The sequence below is a fragment of the Gopherus flavomarginatus genome, chromosome 3 (assembly GCF_025201925.1).
Source record: "Gopherus flavomarginatus isolate rGopFla2 chromosome 3, rGopFla2.mat.asm, whole genome shotgun sequence".
NCBI lineage: Eukaryota > Metazoa > Chordata > Testudines > Testudinidae > Gopherus > Gopherus flavomarginatus.
This window is the reverse complement of record NC_066619.1, coordinates 74,045,029-74,065,791: the sequence shown is the minus strand read 5'-3', so window position 1 is coordinate 74,065,791 and position 20,763 is coordinate 74,045,029. Positions and strand designations below refer to the sequence as shown.

Here is a 20,763-nt window from a genome sequence, read left to right as displayed (position 1 = left end):
GCCACACAGCACAACATCCTTAAGATTCTGTCTGCAGACTTAAATCTATTTGCCATATCATATATATTGATGCAAACCACTTGTAAATTAAGAAGTCTGTCCAATTTAAATTACACTAACTGGCTGGGTTTTACTGGCCATTTAAAGCATTTTCTAAAATGTGCTCACTTTATCCAACATTTTGAAAGTGGTATCCTGGAAAAGGCAAATAAAGGGAGCCTTGTATCTCTGCTCACCAGGAACAAGTCCAATATCAAAACATAACTTTCTTCAAACCACCACTGCCACAGAGCCCCATGGCAGTGCTGGGTGTCTAGCCACGTAACTATGGAACCATTTTTGTGTAGTAGTTGACACATATGGGCCATCCATGCATTCTGAAACCCAGCGTTCCAAGACAGTCTGCTGGAGCAGTCACAGAACAAATTCCCTCCCTTTTTCCACTGCAAGAGTAGTAGATGAAGTTCTGTAAATACTTCTTTACTGGATTGGATAATTGGTTGATAGTCTTAAAAACAATATAAAGTTTCCATACATTTTCCTCCTGTGATCGGATAACCGGGAGCCCTTCCCAAACTGCCACCTCTAGTGAAAAACCCACCTCGTAAAACAGTGGGTATGGGTTATCTTCTTGCCCTGCTAAATGCCCCACTTCTGACAGGAATTATAAAACTGCTGGTTCGGGGCAGGAAGAAGGCCATTGCAATCAAAGGCTGTGATGTCTATAAGTTCTTTTTAGAAAGAGCTCAGAAAGACAAGCTGATGCCGCTCAGCAAGTAATAGTCTGCTCAAAGTTCACTCTGGTCAAAAGATCCTTCTCACCAGAAACTTGTGAAAAGCACTGTCCATGTTGAAAACGGAAGCCACAGAAGTGAGGTGGAGCCTGTTTGAGAAAGCAGATTTAATTCCTAGCATTTTCCTACTCCTAAGAAAGGCTGTGGCCTGAGGACTTTTCCAGAATTCTACAAATTTAACAGATTCTAAAGGGAAAAATCAAATTCCACATGGTTCTTCTGGGGAGCATAAATCACTGCTCTCAACCTTCAGGGCTAGGTTGGTAAAGGCACAGACTTTCATGCTAGGAAATTACCAGTACCTGTACAAAGTACTACCCTTCAGGTTGGCAACAGCTCACAGGCTATCCCCCCAAGTGTGAGCCAAATGGACACTGCTACCTAAAATCTTTGATTAGCTGTGCAGATACACCTGCAGTGGAGCATGCATAGGGACACTACTCAAAGGAAAAAACACTAACAGATGGTTGGGAATCATTAATGGGCAACAAGGGATGGATCACTTGATGATTGCCTGTTCTGTTCATTCTCTCCGGGGCACCTGACATTGGCCACTGTCGGAGGACAGGATAGTGGGCTAGATGAACTATTGATCTGACCCAGTCTGGCTTTTTTAGGGTCTTAGGAAAGCATAGTTTTCAGAGGTTAATTCATTTTGCTTTCAAATAATTCATGCACTGATAGAAACAAATGAAGTGCATGTTCTATAAATGATTAAGCATATTAAGGGTTTGGTTTTGTTTGCAGAAATCAGCTATAAACTGAACTGGGATGGAAGCCTGCTCTTGGGTTAGATTTCTTTGATAAAGTTATCTGCTACAGAATATAGGATGGCAGGAAAAGCAAACTTTTCTTCATTGGAAAGCTTAGGAAGCTTGATCACAGAAAAAATTGAAGTTAATCAGTCGCAGAATCCTCTTTTTACATCACTGCAGCGCATGAACATGACTTCTTTGGGAGGCCTAATCATTACTTTCTTAGTGGCTTTGGTACTAGTGACAATTTTTTTCCTCACATTTACAGATGTATATATTAGTAATCTGAAGATATTGGCATTTTATTTATAAATGGTCATCCAAGTTAAAAAAAAAAACTGCTCACATACTAGCACTGACAGGAGAAAGCTATCATGTACTAACAGATTTAGACTAGTTTAGACTTTTAATTTTGTATCCAAGATCAAGCTACTTCTTACACTTTTAAACAGGAGGAGAATATTTAACTTTTAATGTAACAATGTGACAAATGTCATTAGCTAAAGTGTGTAACAGAAAGGTACAAACCCTGAAAGGCAATTGAATACACAAAGATATCCAAATATGGAAAGATTCAAAGGAAAACAGAGTGAAATTATAGCAATTATAATATGATGCTAAAACTATATACTGATTGCAAAATAAAGAACTCCAAATTTGGAAAATGCCCAAATTAAGGTAGCCCATCCAATCTTAATGCAGCTCCCTTACAAGAACAAAGGGCCAAGTTTAGGCTTGAAATTAGAAGATTTCTAACCCTCAGAGGAGTGAAGTTCTGGAACAGCCTTCCCAGGGGAGCAGTGGTGGCAAAAAGCCTAACTGGTTTCAAGATGGAGTTTGATACATTGATGAAGGGAATGTTATAATGAGATTGCCTTCAATGGCATGTGGTTCCTCTGCGACTGCTAGTAGCTAATATCGCCAATGGCCGGAGACAGGACACTAGACTGAGAAGGCTCCGAGTTACTATAGTGAATTCTTTCCTAGCTGTCTGGCCAGTGGGTCTCACCAACATCCTCAGGGTCTAACTGGAAGGAATTTTCCACCAGGTCAGATTGGCAGAAACCCTGGGGATTTTTTGCCTTCTTCTGCAGCATGGGTCGGGTCACTTGCTGGTTTGAACTAGTGTAAATAGTGAATTCTCTGTAACTTGAAGTCTTTAAACTATGATTTGAGGATTTCAGTAACTCAGCCAGAGATTATGGGCCTATTCCAGGAATGGAGGAGTGAGATTCTGTGGCCTGCAATGTAGATCAGTGGTTCTCCACCAGGGATACATGTACCACTGGGGGTACGCAGAGGCCTTCCAGGAGGTATATCAACTCATCTAGATATTTGCCTAATTTTACAACAGGCTACATATAAAACATTACCGAAGTTAGTACAAACTAAAATTTCATACAGTAACTTGTTTATACTGCTCTATATACTATATTATATTGTAACATAACATGCATATATGAACTATTAGACATTTGTTTTGTCATTTACTGATGTGTGCAAGCACGTTAATGAGGTATAGTTGTCATAGTGTGTATGCGGTTGTGATGTAAAAATGGATAGATTTTTTTAAAACGAGGAGCTGGAAGCAGTGATAATGGTGACACTGAAAACGGTAAGTAGTTGAAATGACTGGGGAAAAAAACACTGTCAGTTCTGTGAGGAATATATTACTTTTTGAGTCACATCCACAAATAGCAATCCACCTCAAGATTTTTGTTTCCGTTGCAGAGAAACTATCAAATAATAGTATGAAGCCGTAGCGTTTGCAACGACATTTGAAGCCAAAACATCTTGTGCATGTGGGTAAGCTAGTAGAATTTTTTCAAATAAATCCTTCCGAGTTCCAGAATGCCAGCTTAAAATGGAAAAAAGCTTTACTATTTCTACAAAAGCACCTGAAGCTTCGTAAGCTGTCTCCTTTCTTATAGCAAAATCAAAGAAGCCGTACACAACTGTAGAAGATCTGATTCTGTCTGCTGCTGTGGTGCTTGCAGAAAACACACTTGATAAAAAAACAACTGATATTCTCCAGAAAGTACCCTTATCTAATGACATTGTGTTTTAGAACTGAAAAAAATGGCTGAGGATATTCTCTTTCAACTTGCAGAGAATCCAAATGGCAAAAACATGTGTCCTTCAGCTTGAGGAGTCCACAGAGATTAGTGGAGAAGCTCAGCTGATTTCACGGTATCAAATGTAAGAAACCACTGATGTCAACAAGCACATATTGTTTTGCAAAAGTATAAAGGCAAACTCAACCAGAGGGGCCATTTTTAAACTAATTGACTTTTTTTTTTCTGAACACCATTTGAGTTGGATTTTATGCAAATTCATCTGCCTTGACAGGGCTGCTGCAATGACTGGGAGAGTGAATGGACTTGTAGCTAGGATCAGGAAAGAAAATCCTTCCTTGCAGTGAGTGCACTGGATCATACCCTCTAGGCACTTGCTTCAAAAAACGAGTTCTGAGCACCATGAAGTTTTAGATTAGTCCATTAAAATTGTTGTCTTTATCAAGTCCAGGTGACTCAGTGCTTGTCTGTTTCACATTCTTTGTGAAGAGATGGGATCAGAACATCAACAACTGTTGCTTCACATAAAGGTTTGCTGGCTTTCAAAAGGGAAAGTACTTGACAGACTGTTTGAATTACACACAGAAGTTCATGTTTCTTCCTGCTCATTCATTTCCCTCTTGCCTCTGTGTTTAACAATACTGTGTGGTTAGCTTAACTGGCCTCTCTCGTGGATATATTTAGATGAATGATCTAAATTTGTCCATACAAGGCTGTGGCACTAACATTCTAAATCGCTATGACAAAGTGAATGTTTTTATCATGAAAACTGAATTCTGGGAGTCTACAAATGTGAAGACAAAGACTTTACCTGTTTTCCACTACTTTATGCCTGTCACTGCTGTCTGCACAGGAGAAACTGAGCAAAGCAAAATTAAAGAAATAATAGATGACCATTTAGCCCACTTGCCATCTTATTTCAAGTCATATTTCCCCAACATTCAACATAACTCAGCTCAGCTGGGTCAGAAACTCATTTATTTTGTCAGATGTTAGCAGCAGTAATCTCTGTCAGTCAGCAAGAAAATCTTCTTGAGCTGTCCTCAGACTGGTGTGCAAATGAAGAGGCAGCGAGACCCTCAAAAGTTTGGGGACCACTGGCTTACGCAGTGGTCAGCAGGTAAGCAGGAGACATGAGTAGGGCCCTACCAGTTCATGGTATGTTTTTTTTTAATTAATCAATTTCATTTTTTCAGCTCTTTACATCTGATATTTCAAGGTGTTGTAACTATGGAGATCCCAACACAAGAGTCAGTCAGGGGGCGGGGAGGAAGAAGGTCACAAGGCTATCGCAGGGGGACATATGGGGGTCGTGGGATTGCTACTCTTACTTCTGCCCTGCTGCTGGCAGGGGCTCTGCCTTCAGAGCTGGGCAGCCAGAGAGGAAGGCTGCTGACTGGGCACCCAGATCTAAAGACAGAGCTACCGCCAGCAGCAGCAGTTTTACCATCTATTCTTCCCTAACCTCATCCTTAGAAATGGCTAAATCATTTTTGTTGAAATGTTCCAAAAAAATTCACACTGAACTAGAGATTTGAGGGAGGACACAGCACTGGGCAAGAGAAACTCAACTCTGCAAGAGTAAAGGCAAGGAGCATCCTCAGTAGTTACTACCATTGCAGGGACTGTCAAATGAAGATATCAAACTGCTTTCTACAGTTTGAATCTGGCCATTCTCTCCCTTGTGCTGACTGGTCTGCCCCCCTGATCAGTCTGTTCACCTCGGCCTCATGCCATGTGCTCCGCCTCCATTCTTCCCTCCCTTTCAACACTGCCCTTATCTCCTTATGCTCTCCCTTCTGTTCCTTGCTGTCAGCTTTGCTAACCCACTCCCCTAACAAGACCCCACTGCAGAGGTCTTTTTTTTTTTTAAATTAAATTGTGCCAACAACACACTATTTGCAAATCATCGCTCTGTTCAATCCATTTTCCCAACCCCATGTCTGTCTTATCTATTAAGACTTTAAGCTCTTTCGGCAGGGACTGTGTTACTCTATTTGTACACTGCCTAGCGCAGGAGTTCTCAAACTGGGGGTCTGGACCTCTCAGGGGATTGCGAGGTTATTGAGGGGCGGGTGTCACAAGCTGTCAGCCTCCATCCCAAACCCTGCTTTGCCTCCAGCATTTATAATGCTGTTAAATATATTAAAAAGTGTTTTAAATTTACAAGGGGGAGGGTCACACTCAGAGCCTTGCTATGTGAAAGGGGTCACCAGTACAAAAGTTTGAGAACCACTGGCCTAGTACAACATGGCCCTGTTCTCAGCTGGTCCTTAGGCACTTCCATAATACAATAAATAAAAATAAAAACATGGAATGTTGTCACCTCAATTGCTTAAATTCTGGCAATGTTAGAAACAACTTAAAATAGAAACTTATAATGAAGAGCGTTAGGCAGCGTTAATTATGGGCATTGCTACTAACTTTGCCTATAATGGGGAGCAGAAACCTGTGTAGATGCAAGCACAGACAGTAATAATTTAGCAACGGAATATGATATGTACCATTACTGAAACACTCCCTGAATTATTTCTTATGTTCACAAAGGAGAATAGAAGACATAAGCCAGAAGTGCCTGTGGTTCAATAGGAAAGGGTCAGTGAATATATATGCAAAACAAATAATTCAGTGACTCAGATGTACTATTGCTAGGATCCTTGATCCAGCATCCACCCCAGGTGGCCAGGCCAGACTGTCTCCAGCTGAATTAGGCTCAGCAACCCCCACATGCACCGAGGACGTGAAGATACAAGTGTCTCCAAGATGGTGGAACCCTAGCCCTGAACTCATCCCTATCATAGGAAACCTAAAGCATTGGGTTGTACGCCACGTCCTCCACAAGCCCCCCAACGCCATTGCACACAAGAATGGCCCCCTTCCCGGTATCTGTCTGAATCCCTGGAAACAAAGGCTGGATTTTGGCCCTGAAACATAGCTCCTTTAAAAAAGCAGATTTGGTCAAGTTAACGTAAAGGAAATATAAAGATATTATTATGATGTTAGGGACAGAACAAACAATCAGTAAATATTCTCACTGGCCCTATGCTAAAAAATACACTGAACAAAACAAATGCAACACTTTAGTTATTGTCAGCAGAACCCTAAACCTTTGGCCCAATGCTTACCAGTAATAAGACAAAATATGTGGAATGCCTGTGACAGTGCACCTTCTCACAGTGGATATTTCCCCCATTCTTTGCAGTTTTCCCTTATATGCTTTATTCTAGATGCAGTCTTTCCAGTGCAACACAGAGCAGTACTTTTATTTCTGTGATCCATTAAGGAATGCATCAGTGGACCCAGCCCAAAATCAAAGAGGCAGATTATTAGCTGATGTAAATTGACATAGTTCTAATGGCAACTCCCTTCTTCCATTGGAATACAACAATTTACACCCTCTGATAATCTGCCCCATAATTTGTTTTGGCTTTTTTTTTTGTCTGGCTACCCTATCACTTTGCAAATTCAACAGCATACCAATTTCCTGCCCATTACCACCCACAGGCCTTTAAAACATTACTGCTTTCCAAGGATCTCAAGCCAATTGAATATCTGTTTCAGATTATTATATCCCAGTTATATAAACTTGCATTTTTGTAGCTGAATCTCATTGTGTTATCTCCTAGTCATGTTTCTAACTTACTTTGTTTTATATCTGTCTACATATCTAATTCAACCCTTCTCTCCCCACATTTAACCTGCAAATTTAATTAACATGCTATTTTTCTGCTTCCAAACTATTAAAGTTGTTATATTTACAGCTCTTTGGAATTTCTTGGCAGAAGCATGCACACTACACTAGAAACATTGCATCTGGTCTTGGCAGACAATGATTCAGAATTAAATATGAAATTTCAGAGATATGTACTTTTGATAGCAAATATGGACATCACACCATGCTCTTCAAGAGGTGAATGAATAAAAGCTATTTGCAGGTAGACCTGAATTCAACTCAGACTGTGAACATATCACTATAACAGTTTAAGTACTATAATTTGTTACAATTTCCACAACTACTCTGTTTTCAAACAAGGGAGCTGTTGAATTGCTGATACACTTTATATTTTAACTCATGGAAATCAAACTAATATTTGAAACCTAGGTCCTTTCAAAAATTTAACATGAGGCTAGCTCATCAGTTCTTGAATCTAATAAACCAGTCTTTGGGTTAGGTATTTTCCCTCCTCCCACTTTCCTTAAACATTTTATCCCAGCTGCCAGGTCTTTTTAACCAGCTTCCTTCTCACCACACCATACCCTTCCATGCCAGTATGATATTCCCTTTTGGCTGCCCAGTTTACCTCTAGTTCTCCATGTTTCTCCCTTAAAGAGCAACCCCGTCCTAGACCCTTTGTTTCCAGCTGCCCACTAATCCTATAACCTTCTTCTCTTCCCCCTCTCACACGACTAAGACCCTCCCAGAAGCACAACCCACTATGCCACCATCCTTTATTATTCAGCGCACGCAGGTCAACAGGAAAAGATTTTCAGAATTTAGAACACACACATACCACTTTTGAAAACATATCTACCCATTTTTAATAGAGGCAAATTTCTTCTTCAAAACAATCTTGAATAATCTGTGTGAAGTTAGTTCATAGTTCCAGAACACTCACACAATATTTTAGTATAATTCTTGCAACATCTGGACATCAAAATAATACATTAATGCTAACGCAGTTTTTATACACACACTTTGCTCAACAGATAGGAAGCAAGTGATTTGAGTAGATTCAGACAAAAACGTGTTTAGAAGTCCAGTTAATTATGACTTTATTTAAACAAAAACAAAAGACAGTTTAACGTTTTCATGCAACATACACACTTGGATCTTAATAATCATGACAAACAGCAGAAGTAGTTAAGGAATGCTGCACTAATCATAGGCCTTAGTGGATATACAAAAAGTCTCAACAATATAGGTTATATAAAGTAAAGAATATCTTAAATACTTTTCCAAAATACTGCAGCAGCCAAGACAGTGTTATGCCTTACAAGGCATAGGAATGTAATTTAGAAGTCACACAGGAACTACCCATTTCCTTTAAAATCATTGCGCAAGACAAAAGCAACATTCAACTTCACATACTGATTTTACACAGAATTACTATGCAGTACCTTTTTATCCAAATAGCAAAAGTTAGAAATATCTTTGTTTGATAAACTTCAATTACATTTTTCCTTGATTTTACCTGTAGTAGCCATTTTATTTAAAAGAGGGCAGGTTTGGCACTTTTATACTGATGTCACCAATATTAATATTTCTTGGGATCTCTGGAAGATTCATATTCTTTACAGCTGACACAGCCCGGGCTGGGGCTCCTGCTAAACCAGCCTGTATACAGAAGTAAAGAAAAAAATACAACAGAGGTGAAGCCTATAAGTGGTATAGACAGACAGCACTAACATTTAAATTGTTCCCATAGTTACAAGATTAGGAAGACCAGATGGTAGTTTGTGTTGGAATGAAATGGGTTATTTGGAAATACTAAACCAGAAAGAGAAAACAGTTCACATGAAGTCTAAAATATTACAGAAACATGCTGTGTCAATTTGATGAAAAGTATATGGGAGTAGGGAAGGACCAGAAGAAACCAAGCTAAGTAATATGTAGGTTGTAAAACCACCACACTGAGATATAGCTGAAGCTAACATACAGTCTTTAACTTGTACTGATCCTAAAGCCACTTACATGATACATAATCTCAAATCACTCATTCGAGACACCTGCAATTCCTAAGAATACTGGGACATTAACAGTCATAGCTTAATTTTATTGGCTTGCATCAAGTCAAACATTAAACAATTTTATTTTTTGTTAATTTCCTCTGCTCTAATCTTTAAACAGTTAAAACCACTCATTAATATATCTGTAAAATAAAAACAGGTTACAACTGATTTTATCCTAGTACTGCCATTTAGACAACGTTGCTGCCATGCCTATGTACCAGGGGCTAGATCCCTAGCTAGTGTAAACTGACATAGTTCTGCAAACTTCTATGCAGCTACGCCAATTTACAGTGAACTAATGATCTGATCCCAAGTCTGTATGAGGTGCAAAACAGCCATACAACTCTATTTTAAACGTGTTTGTACCATAGCTGTTTTTTTAATGATTTATTCTAGTATCTCTTTTTAAAAGTAATGACTTGAAAAATATATAATTTAGCATCAAAGGCACATATTTTTAGAACTGCATCACCACCAACAAAAATGTGTACATTCCTGTTCTACAACTGCACACAATCACAGTAATTACATGAATGCAATTCTGAAAAGCTGGGCTTAACATTTTCAATGGAATGCAAAACAAAGCATGAATCATTTGATTTTCTTCTGCCTACTTATTAAAGAAGCTGATTTTTTCCCCTTTAATATTTAAGGGGAGAGGGGAGGAAATGCTCATGAGTTAAGTCTGTCTATGCCAAGCATTATTACCATGTAGATATTTTGTATGGCCAAATGACAAATTGTATCCCCTGAAAACAAGGATTTGTAGTAGAAATACTGACTAAATAATTTCCAACTCAGAGCTCTATGGGATACAGAGAACCTCTCCCCATTATTAGTTTCTAAACACAGATGTTCCTAATTAAAAGCATAAATAATCACTTAAAAATAGAAACTAGAATCAAATCACCATTTTATTAATAGTGTACAGAAAAGCTAAAACTTATTTTAAACACTGAAACTTTTCCCCTTAATAAAACAACTCATTGCACATGTATGGTCAGATGTAGAATGTGAAAACAAGACTTACTGTCTTGCTGAAACATATGTAGAATTACTTGTGTCAGTATTTCAGGTTTACAACACAAGAAAGAGACCCAAAAGCAGATAGACAAACTGCTGTCTGCGCTCACTGATATTACTTTTTTTAAAAAGTCTGCAAAATGATTTTAAAAAGCAAAAGGTATTTGTAAAGATAGAAATTTAAATTTAATATTCTCTAAATTAAGAACATTAAAAATCTGTCTGCTGAAGCTTAACATACTGCTTAATACTTTAGCAATTTTTTAAAATTAAAGTTTACATAAGCAATTCTCAAAACTAATGATCTTAGACACCAATATTCCTGTATAATATTTATATTTGGGGGACTTAAGTAATGCAACTAATATAAACAAATGGCAAGAAAAAATGTAAATGCTATTCCAATAAACAAAAGATTAAGCCTTCAGAAATGGAAAGTATCTAAGGTTTTATTATAAACTGGGTAAGGACCCTGAATTCTGAGTAAGCAACATGGCAAAAAAGAATGGTGGTCTTCTGGAGACATCTGACTCATACTTGCTCATAATAGCATTTTCTGTAATTAATTACTGCTCAAAATACAGTATCTACATGTAATGTATAATGTTTTTAAAAGAAAGTTTGTAGTATTTACAGTAATTGGGCTAAGGTGCATGTGACTTCTGTAGCATCAGCTTGCAGTGAACAAAACCCCCACAGACATGCAACAATTCATTAGATATCGCTAAGCAATATCCAGATTTAAAGATGGACTACAAAGTGGAACAGTATTTTTTCTTTCTACTGCTCTTTTACAAGGACTAAAGCTGATCTTATATTTTCCCCAGCCCTATACAATTTTGTTTTTATACAAAAGAGCCAGAAAAACATAAGATTAAATCCTCACTACTTCTCTGGACTTTTTATGCCCCGCGGAAGAGTTAGTGCAGTGCAAATGGGCTCTTGAAGTTTCAGATCCAGCCACAGGAGAAACAGGGCTGAGGCAGACAGCTGTGAGTCTTTCTTCTCAGAACCCCTCACAAACACTGGCATAAAAGGCATTCCAGGGTTGAGAAGGGCATATCAGGGGTGGCACTGCAACACTAGAGATTCTAGGCAGTGCTGCAGCACACAAGCAGCCAGGCCATGCTGCTGTAACTTAAACAGTGCCCCACCCCCACCATGGCTGTCTGGAGAGCATGAAGTACCCCAGAACTGGGAAAGCTTGAAGCCTCTTCATGGGCTGAGATACAGTACAGAACTTCACCCAAAAAGAATATCAGAAGTACTGGATCCTGACTTCCCTCTTGTAGCTGGAAAAACTGTCACCATCATCTCAACTCCATGAGAAAGGAAGTCAGTACCTGGTATTACTAATATAAAAACTCACAAGTAGAATTTAAAAAAAAACTTGAGGCTCACTTTATACATCATAAAAGAGCACTGCCAAGCACAGCACTACTTTTTTTGTGGTTCACCTTTAAAAAAACATAATGCAATAATATAATGCAACAAGAAATTGATTTTAAAACCTCCTTTTGGATTTGAGTCTTGAAACATCTGTATTAATACACAAATAACTGTTCATAAAGTTTTACAAGATCCAAATAAATAAATAAATAAATGTAAATTTCCTCCTCTAACTTGATTTCTCTCTCTTTAAATACAATGTTTAATCACAGGATAAAAATCCTTTGAGCAATTCCAAGAATAGGACAATGTAAACTGTTTTCCATACAGAAGATGTAAACGCTGTTAAAGCAGCAACAAAAGCAATGAATTATACAATTTAAAACTTAAACAATGAGAGACCAGCAAAGTACTATAAATAATGCACGTGGTCCACACAGACAGACATGGGTGGCAATTTAAAACACAGATGTCTTTCTAGGGGACTAGGATGGAGATCCCGTACCCTAATTTAATGCAGATTAGGGTTCGGGCAAAAATTTACCCTAATTTAATGAAAGATAATTTTTCTTTGTTGAATGGACAAATAAAAACTTGAACATAACTGGTCATTATTTTTACCTACCTGTAGCTATCCTCTTTATACAGACTTACAGTCCCTGACTCCCACCCCAAGAAAAAGGAGACACAATTGAGAATTATTTAAAATACCATGACTGACACCCAAAAAATAAAATAATAAAAATAAAAACAAATAAAAACACAGTTTTAACTAAACTTCATCTCTGATAATTTTTGTTGAAAATCAAAGAATATCCTTGATAGAAGGACTATGGCATTTCAGATTCACTTGCAGGCAGAAAAGGGGCAAACAGTTTCCAGAGTGAAAGATAAGGATTCATCTTCATATACTGAAGCGTAGACATTCTCAAGCCACCATATCCTTTTCTCCTAAAGTCCTCCCCTTTATTAAATGGTTTTGTGATTTGACATATGTAGCATTTACATACTGCAATGCCCTTTTAGCACAACCATTCTCACAATTTTATAAGCACAAGACAAACTCATACAGTACTTCTACGATGCACTGAACAGATTTTTAGATAAAGAGGTCTAAAAAATATCTGACTAAAGGTATTACAGTAACAAAAAAAGTAATACACAGTAAAAGTAGTTTGTTTGTATTAAGTTATATACTGAATGCATCAGCAGACTTATCAATGTTTAGTACGTCGAATAGTAAACTGGTGATCAATTCTGCTATTTTTCTGTAATTCCTGCTGCCAAGAGTAAATTTAATTTATAAAAGAAAAGAGGAAACACAAGAAATACTTCAAATTCAATTTGTACATAAAAGGTTTGCTGCACGTACCTGATGAGAAAGTAGTTACTGTAATATTGCACAATATAGCTTTCAACTACTTTTATTATTCAATACTTTAGCAGAAAAGTTAGGGTGGCGAAGGAAAAATTATAACACTTAAAAAAACTAAGTGGCAAGCCTTGATCATGCAGTGAATTATGAAAGTTCACAGCAAGCAAAATGATCTAAGCAAGTGAAAATGAAATTTCTCAAGCATGTTCATGAAGTTTTAGAAGTACGGTATGAACTTGCATATAGAGCTGTTATTACAATGAACCAAACACCATATTTTCCCCCTAGCTGCTTCGTATTCTCCATTTCACTGTTAAAAAATGTTATACACTAATCCTGAAATACCTGATATGTTAATGCTTTATTCACAGCCACTGCAAAATGTTTGTAAACCTGATCACATACTTAAAGGCTTGTGGCTTCAACATGAATTATCAATGCCACATAAGAAACTTTAAATAATATGACTGTTTTGCTTAAGATCAAAGCTAGCACATTCCGTTCAGTAGCACAAATAGAAAATGTTCTTCTGTTTATCAAATGAGAAATTTCAATTCACTTAAATACTAAATATGTTAGGTATAATTTGAGGTCATTATTTTGTTAATATGGTAATTATGTCACAATATTCTTTCCTGATAATCCTGGGATAATGTGTTACATGAAGATAACCCTAGAAATGTTGATTTTATTCACATTTTTAAAAAAAGATCTCAAGTATATTGGAACAGATTACTGGTGCTTTTGCAAGTTTAGGTAATATTCATGTATGCTTCTTACAAGACAAATGGATAAATATTTAGGCTGCCCTCTCAACAGCTCCACAAGAAGCTAGCTGTTAGTAAAAAGGAGGTATACAACTATGCAGCTTACTTGAAAATGAATTACTGAAAGCTGAAACCCTGCTAGAGAAACTGGTCTTTTCCACATGTATTGGAATGTACTTGGATATCTCTGCTGCTGGTGTTTTATACCAACTCCTCCTCCCAGAAGAAGTATGATTTCAAAGCAGCAGGGTTATGAATAGGATGAAAGGATGCAGTACAGAATATAAAGGAATGATCATGTTCTCTGCTCATGAGGTTAGATAAATGAACAGAATTAGAGAAAAAACAAAATGAAGTCTGAAGGTATATCAAAATGAGGCCAAACAGATAGAAGACTTAGACATACTCTTAGAAATTTCAAGCACTTGAATCACAAAGATAGTAATGGATGGGAATGATTTTTGGTTTGATTGTTTTTTTCTTTAAATTGCCAGACCCAAAAATAAAAAACAGAATGTTTGAATGCAACAGAAAAAAAAAAAGTAGCAATATGCCAAAAACTATTGAAAAATTATCTCCTCTTTCTTACGTAGTGAAATACGTCTTATTTTCAGTGACTTGAGGAGGCAGAAGTGAGGGTGGTTATTTGTTTGGATTACTTCCTTCATATAATACAAGAAGTTTCAAATCAAGTAAAACATGTTCTTACCATATAAAATATTTTTACACTAAACCTTTAAAATGAAGAATAGTAAAACCTGACTTCAGATAAGCTATACTTGTTAAATCTGCTTTTTAAAATGGGAAGATATACTACTTGTATAGTCTATCCTTTATCCAATAAAAAGAGTCTCTTAAAAGAGAATAGCAAAATTATTTACAAACCAGTGGATTTCAAATTTCAGTTACAAAAGAAAAAAAAATAAGTGGAGCTGATTTTTTTTGAAGAATATTTCATTTCAAAGGTAGTCTACAACTAATGCACACTGACATTCAAATTACCGTGTTGTACTTAATGTTTCAAATAACCAGGATCAAAGGGGCAGTCAGCACATTCTGAACTGAAAATGTACACTTCCTTGTACATTTCAAAGTTCTTTTGTTCATATCTGTCTTGGATCACTGGCTGTTGCTCCAATAAGACTCACCGTGAAAATTCCAGGGTGTCTCCTGAAGAAGGAGCAAATGATCCACAACTACAATGGACATCAGCACTTGCAAAAGGAAAAAATATATACATTTGAAGTTCATTATGTGCCGACTGTCCTTTGACCCTGTTTGCTAGTGACATTCAGCACAATAACGTTGACCTTAAAAAGCCAATAACATCGGTAGGTCATCTTTACATTTCACCTCTACAATTTTAAAATCTATGGATTATTCAGTATTTATTTGGGATCAAACTGTTAAAACAAATATGCTTTGTTGTTTATCTACAACTTGTTCTAAAATTTCACTCCAATACAAGACCATAAGGGTTCTGATTTTTAGTTTGGAAGCTGTACCATTAGAGCTAACACTAACCATGTTAAGGCTCTCATGGGCAGGATGTTCCTGACCACACACTTAGAGTTTATGTTTTTCAACCATGTGACACTGCACTAGTAATGTCAGCTATTTGTGTGCTCAACTGTTATTCAGATTAATATTTTTTAATTTCAAAAATATCCATAATTTTTCTTATTTAAATGCTGACATAAAAAAACTGCAAAGTTAAATTCTACAATGTAGGAAGAAAAACCATTAAAATAAAGAACATATGAAGTAAATGACAAGCTAGTAAAATACACTATGGCCAATAAAAGATGAGGGAACTACAAGAAGAAACTAGCACAAAAAATAGGCTACAAGGACTGGCATGGGTATATTAACACAGAATTTTTGAGTCTGGCCTAAATAATTTATTGCCTTTGACATCATTTTGCTTTCCCTTTTTGTTAAAAATACATTTTTTCTCGAAGTCAGCAATACCTGTGTCTACCTGTCCTGTCTGGGAGACTGAAAGATAAAGGTCTGTAAGAGAGAAGAATGGAAAGAGCTAGAAAAGATCAGGAGGTTTGGAAAAATGAGGTCTGACTTAAAAGTAAGACTAAATCCACCCCAAGCGGAACACACCAAATAGAACACAAGTAGCCCAGTTTTAACTGTGGACCTCATAGCATCCCAATGATCTTCTCCCAAGCTTCCCTCCCTTAATCCCAAATCACAGTAATGTTTTTGATTCAGACAGATTGACCAAGAATCCATTCAGGGACCAACAATGCTGCTCCTTAGTCACATGTGTCAGTGATGAGGCACATGGGACACACTTCCCCTCCCTCCAGAAAGGGGCATATTGCCTCAGTATCATACTCATATTCTCATAGTCCAGGTGACAAAAGAGTAGAGCCAGAAATCAAACCTGGAACTCCATCACAACAATGCCATGAGCTACTATTCTGCCAAGGGCCCTGGCTAAGTAGCCTTTGGTTTGACAAAGGAATTTGTTATTCACATTTGTGAATGCAATAAACACACGTTTAATTCTTCATGATAAATTTCAACTGAAGTCCAATTAAAAAAATTGGAGCAGCTTAACTGTTCAAATGTTTATGACATACAACAGTAAGGCAAATAAAGTCTACATATAATCATCTTGCATTTTGGTCTATTGAAACTGAATCCAAAATATATCACACCTATCCACTCCACTTTATATTAAAATTTTAAGTGAAATGTAGGTAATATCCAAAGATGTAGGCTAAATATATTTAGTGAAATTTGTCATTTTAGCTGCAAAAGGAAAAGCAGCTTATTCTTCACACAATTACTTTCTGTATCCAAGCATTTCTAATAGATGGGAACCATACTAAAGTCAAGAGCTGTAAAGTGTTTGGAAGCCTTGGTAATCTTATGCGTATGAAGTACAGATCCTATTGAAAACAGCCTCTGGAGAGCTCTTGTTCATTTATTTCTAATATTGTTTCAATCATAGTTTTCAAAATGACAAGATCCACTGATTTCTAAAAATCTGCTACAAAAGAACTTCAATATATCATGTGGATACATATTTCAATTCAAGGTTTGTATCTTGTCAGTTCACCTTTGGGAAAAATGAGCTGAGACACAATAACTTTAGTCAAAAAGGACAAAGGAGAAGAAATAGTGATCTGGGAATTAATGAAGATTAGGTATACATGTAACAAATGACTAATGAATTAACTGAGTAAACATTCACCATGGACTCTAGAGTATCATAATATTACATTAACCGTCAGAGCTGAAAAAGGAACAGTAACTATACTCAAAATCTGCATTAACGAGGAGCAGATTGTGAAGCTATCCACTCCATCCCAGTCACCAAGTATTTCAATTTAGTACTATTATAAATTTACTTTCTATAATTCAGTGCTCTATACAACAGGCAAAATTGCTATGTGGCAGATATATGGACCCAAACTTCCTATAAGCCAAATTAATTACTTGTTTGTATTTTTCTATCAATTAGTTTTGTATTTCAGGCATCAGATTAAGAAAAAGGTAGTTAACTTGCAGATGAGGTAGTGGGAAACAATAATAAATAGGGCTCACTATACTCAATTGACAGATTTGAGGTGAGTAATCAAAAGACTGTTCTCTAGCTGATTTAGCAACAGAATTGACAAATTAGTAAATCTATACCTTAACTAGTGTTTTTAGGCAGAGCTTAAAGAAGTTCTTCATACACTATTGCATAGTAATCTTAAGAAATTATGCCTCTTAAACCTTAGGTTACTGTCTTGCTGTACCCACCATAGAAAAATATGTAAACAAGTTACTCAGATAGATCTTACCTTATTTTATAAGGGGAAAAAAAAAACAAACGTACCTCCAAGATCAATACTTTGTCAGAAAGTTAAACAGGCATTTTGGGCATCTTATTAAATATTATAAATGTGTTCAGTCTGGGCATATACTGGCATAAACAGTACCACAGCGTCAAGTTATGTGTTTATCAGTCAGTGCTGTGCTGCTTCCTGAAGTGACTAAGAAGTGGTGCAAAATGGAAAATCACAGTCAGACGGCTGCTATGCCAGATTATGAATTAAGAGTAACAGTATAAATGGCTGGACATAACAGTTTCAGAGCTCATGTCTCACTTAATTTGGTAGATGTAATAAAAATATTTGTTTAAATGGAAACTATTAAATTTGCAGTGTTTTCCCAATTTGAACAGCAGCAATGAGCTTCCAGAAAATGATAATTGGTCAGATGCAGGATTATCGCCTCACAAACACGGATCAGCCAAGGAGGTTTAGCTAACAAATTGCTGGTTTACTGGTTTACACTGCAAGTGACACAATATAAAAAGATCATAACATTTGATGTCACAGTTATATTACTTCTAGCATTCTCCGCACTGCAAATTAAATTCAGCAGTACTAAACTAAGCCAATTAGATCTCAGGTTCTGCAGAATCCAACACTTGGCACTGAATTTATTTAAACTAGTTATATCCTGTCAGTGAACTGGTGATATCCATAAAGTATAAATTTGAGCACATCTGTCTACTCAAATTTATCTGGCCATTAGACTACATTCTGTATGTACTTCTATTTGAAGGTACACTGAAGACCAAATCTTAAGGTTTTTCTGCATGAACAGTTACGACTGTGGCAAACTGAACAGTAGAATCTACCTTGCACTTGCCTACTGCAGTTTCACTGTCCAAGTGCAGCCTGCTGACATGCCTGAACAGTTCATTACTGCCCTTTAATCTATATCAGGGGTTGGCAACCTTTCAGCAGTGGTGTGCCGAGTCTTCGTGTATACACTCTAATTTAAGGCTTCGCATATCGGTAATACATTTTAACATTTTTTAGAAGGTCTCTCTCTAAGTCTATAATGTATAACCAAATTACTGTTACATGTAAAGTAAACAAGCTTTTCAAAATGTTTCAGAAGCTTTATTTAAAATTAAATTAAAATGCAGATCTTCTCAGTTTAGTGTGATCCTTGCCCTTGCTTTTCCTTGCTGAGTTTTCCAGTGTCTGGCACATATTTGGATACTTTAAGCTGCACACAGGCTTCTGAGTGATCAGTTATTAACCGGCTGGAATCCCAGATCAGCAGCTGAGGTGAGTGGAGCTGGCGGCTGGTAGGGCTGAGCAGGGCTGGAGGCTTGGACCATGTCTGGCAGGGGGCCTGCGCTGGAACTCCAACCAGAAGCAAGGTGAGTGGGGCTGCGGCAGGGACCCCAGCTGGCAAGAGGCCAGCAGCCAGAACCCCAAAGCGACGGTGGGCTGAGCGGCTCAGCCCATCCTAGCTCTGGGGTTTCAGCCACCAGCTCCTGCCAGTCGGGGTGTCACCCTGCTGCCAACCTGGGGTTCCTTCACCCAGGCCAGCAGCAGTCGCTGCGTGGGACCGGCGGTGGGACCCCAGCTGGCAGAAGCCAGCGGCAGAAACCCCAGAGTGGTGGCGGGCTGAGCGGTTCAGCACGCAGCACGTGCCATCAAAAAAAAATCTGTTCACGTGCCACCTTTGGCACGCATGCCATAGGTTGCCAAACCCGATCTATATTCCTCTTTGAAATGGGACTAGCTCAAAGTGCTCTAACAAACTCTGCGCATCAGCAGGATGCACACAAATAGTGAAACTATGGCGGGGTTGTGTGGAGTAGCTTCAGATCCCAGGTTCTGCAGTCTAATTGTTCATGTAGACAAGCTCTTGTCACTGCAATTAATGGCAGAACTCCCATCTGTTAAATGGGACCAGGATTGGGCTTTAAATGCATAATTACCCTCCCACTCAACCCCAGTTTATCATTTTGTGTTGCAGTATTACTATGATACCAAATACTACCATTTATTTAACACTTTACAGACTTGTTAGGAGACAAGTATATATTTTTTTTCCCTTAAATTCTACAGCCAGTATTGGCTTCCATCATGAAGGAAAAAAAAAGCCCAAGAGGCCAAGGGCTTGAGAGAAAGAAATTTAAAGGACTATCAATGCACACTGATACCAATTGCAGATGTGGCTTTGTTTGATAAAAGTAACAAAAGAATAACTAGCTACTAGTCTATGCAATTATCACAAAAGATGAAATGTATCACATACTAAATGTGCATTGTAAATTCTTAGCACTATAAGCAAGCAGCTGTATATAGGATGGTATTGAAGGACAAACATCAAAGGTTGCATATCATGCTGATATTATGATCATGCTTTAAGTTAAAGTTCATTATAGAGTCTCTCAGCCTTACCTCAGATTTCTCCAGTTTATTTTGTGCATCAATTTGAGTGACAATTTCATTCATGTTGGTCTCCAAAACCATTCCACCCATGACCATTTCAGACAGAATATTATGGACCTAAGAAAGATCACAAAAGATGATGTATTTTAAATCAGCAAAACACTGTCTGAGTGTCAAGGTTCAAACTACACTACTTACAGAAAATGTATATTTCTGGGTAATTTCTAACCAGCCTTTTAAGAATTTTAGGGTCCAGAAAAAGTTGACATGAGTCCAAAGTCCACACAGCAAGCTTGTCAGCACTGCCTGTTTGATGATTACCACTGGAATAAGTGGGAACACTAGTCTCCATTCCCTTTTCAGTCTTTTCTGCAGAGACTGCCAACAAGGGTGCCAATTAACACCAGGTACACTAATATTTTTTAAGATGAGAGCATTTATGGGATTAAAAACATTGCTCAGAAACATACATAAGAGCAATTAGCACCTTGGACAGAAAGTTCTTTGGTATGAAATAAAAAATAAATCAGTTTAAGCCAAAAAAACCAGATAAATTTCATTCCATAACAAACCAGGCAGGATTAAGGGAAGTAGACTTGAGCTAGACAAGGAGGTTAATATCTGTTATTGGATCAACTTC

General features: G+C 37.5%; 1 protein-coding gene across 3 annotated transcripts in view; it reads right to left on the bottom strand.

The window, feature by feature from the left end:
- Window positions 1–8,380: 8,380 nt before the first annotated feature.
- AP3S1 (adaptor related protein complex 3 subunit sigma 1) overlaps window positions 8,381–20,763 on the bottom strand; it is a 42,436-nt gene continuing 30,053 nt past the window's right edge. The window contains exons 5-7 of one of the 3 annotated variants that reach the window (XM_050946006.1): window positions 20,133–20,240; window positions 15,880–15,921; window positions 8,874–8,959 (exon numbers count right to left, since the gene is read on the bottom strand). In XM_050946006.1, coding sequence (XP_050801963.1) covers window positions 15,886–15,921; window positions 20,133–20,240 — 144 coding nt within the window. In that variant the 3' untranslated portion in view covers window positions 8,874–8,959; window positions 15,880–15,885. Of the gene's footprint in view, window positions 8,960–15,879; window positions 15,922–20,132; window positions 20,241–20,763 lie in introns of all 3 variants that reach the window. The other 2 variants (XM_050946005.1, XM_050946007.1) reach the window with 2 other exon arrangements.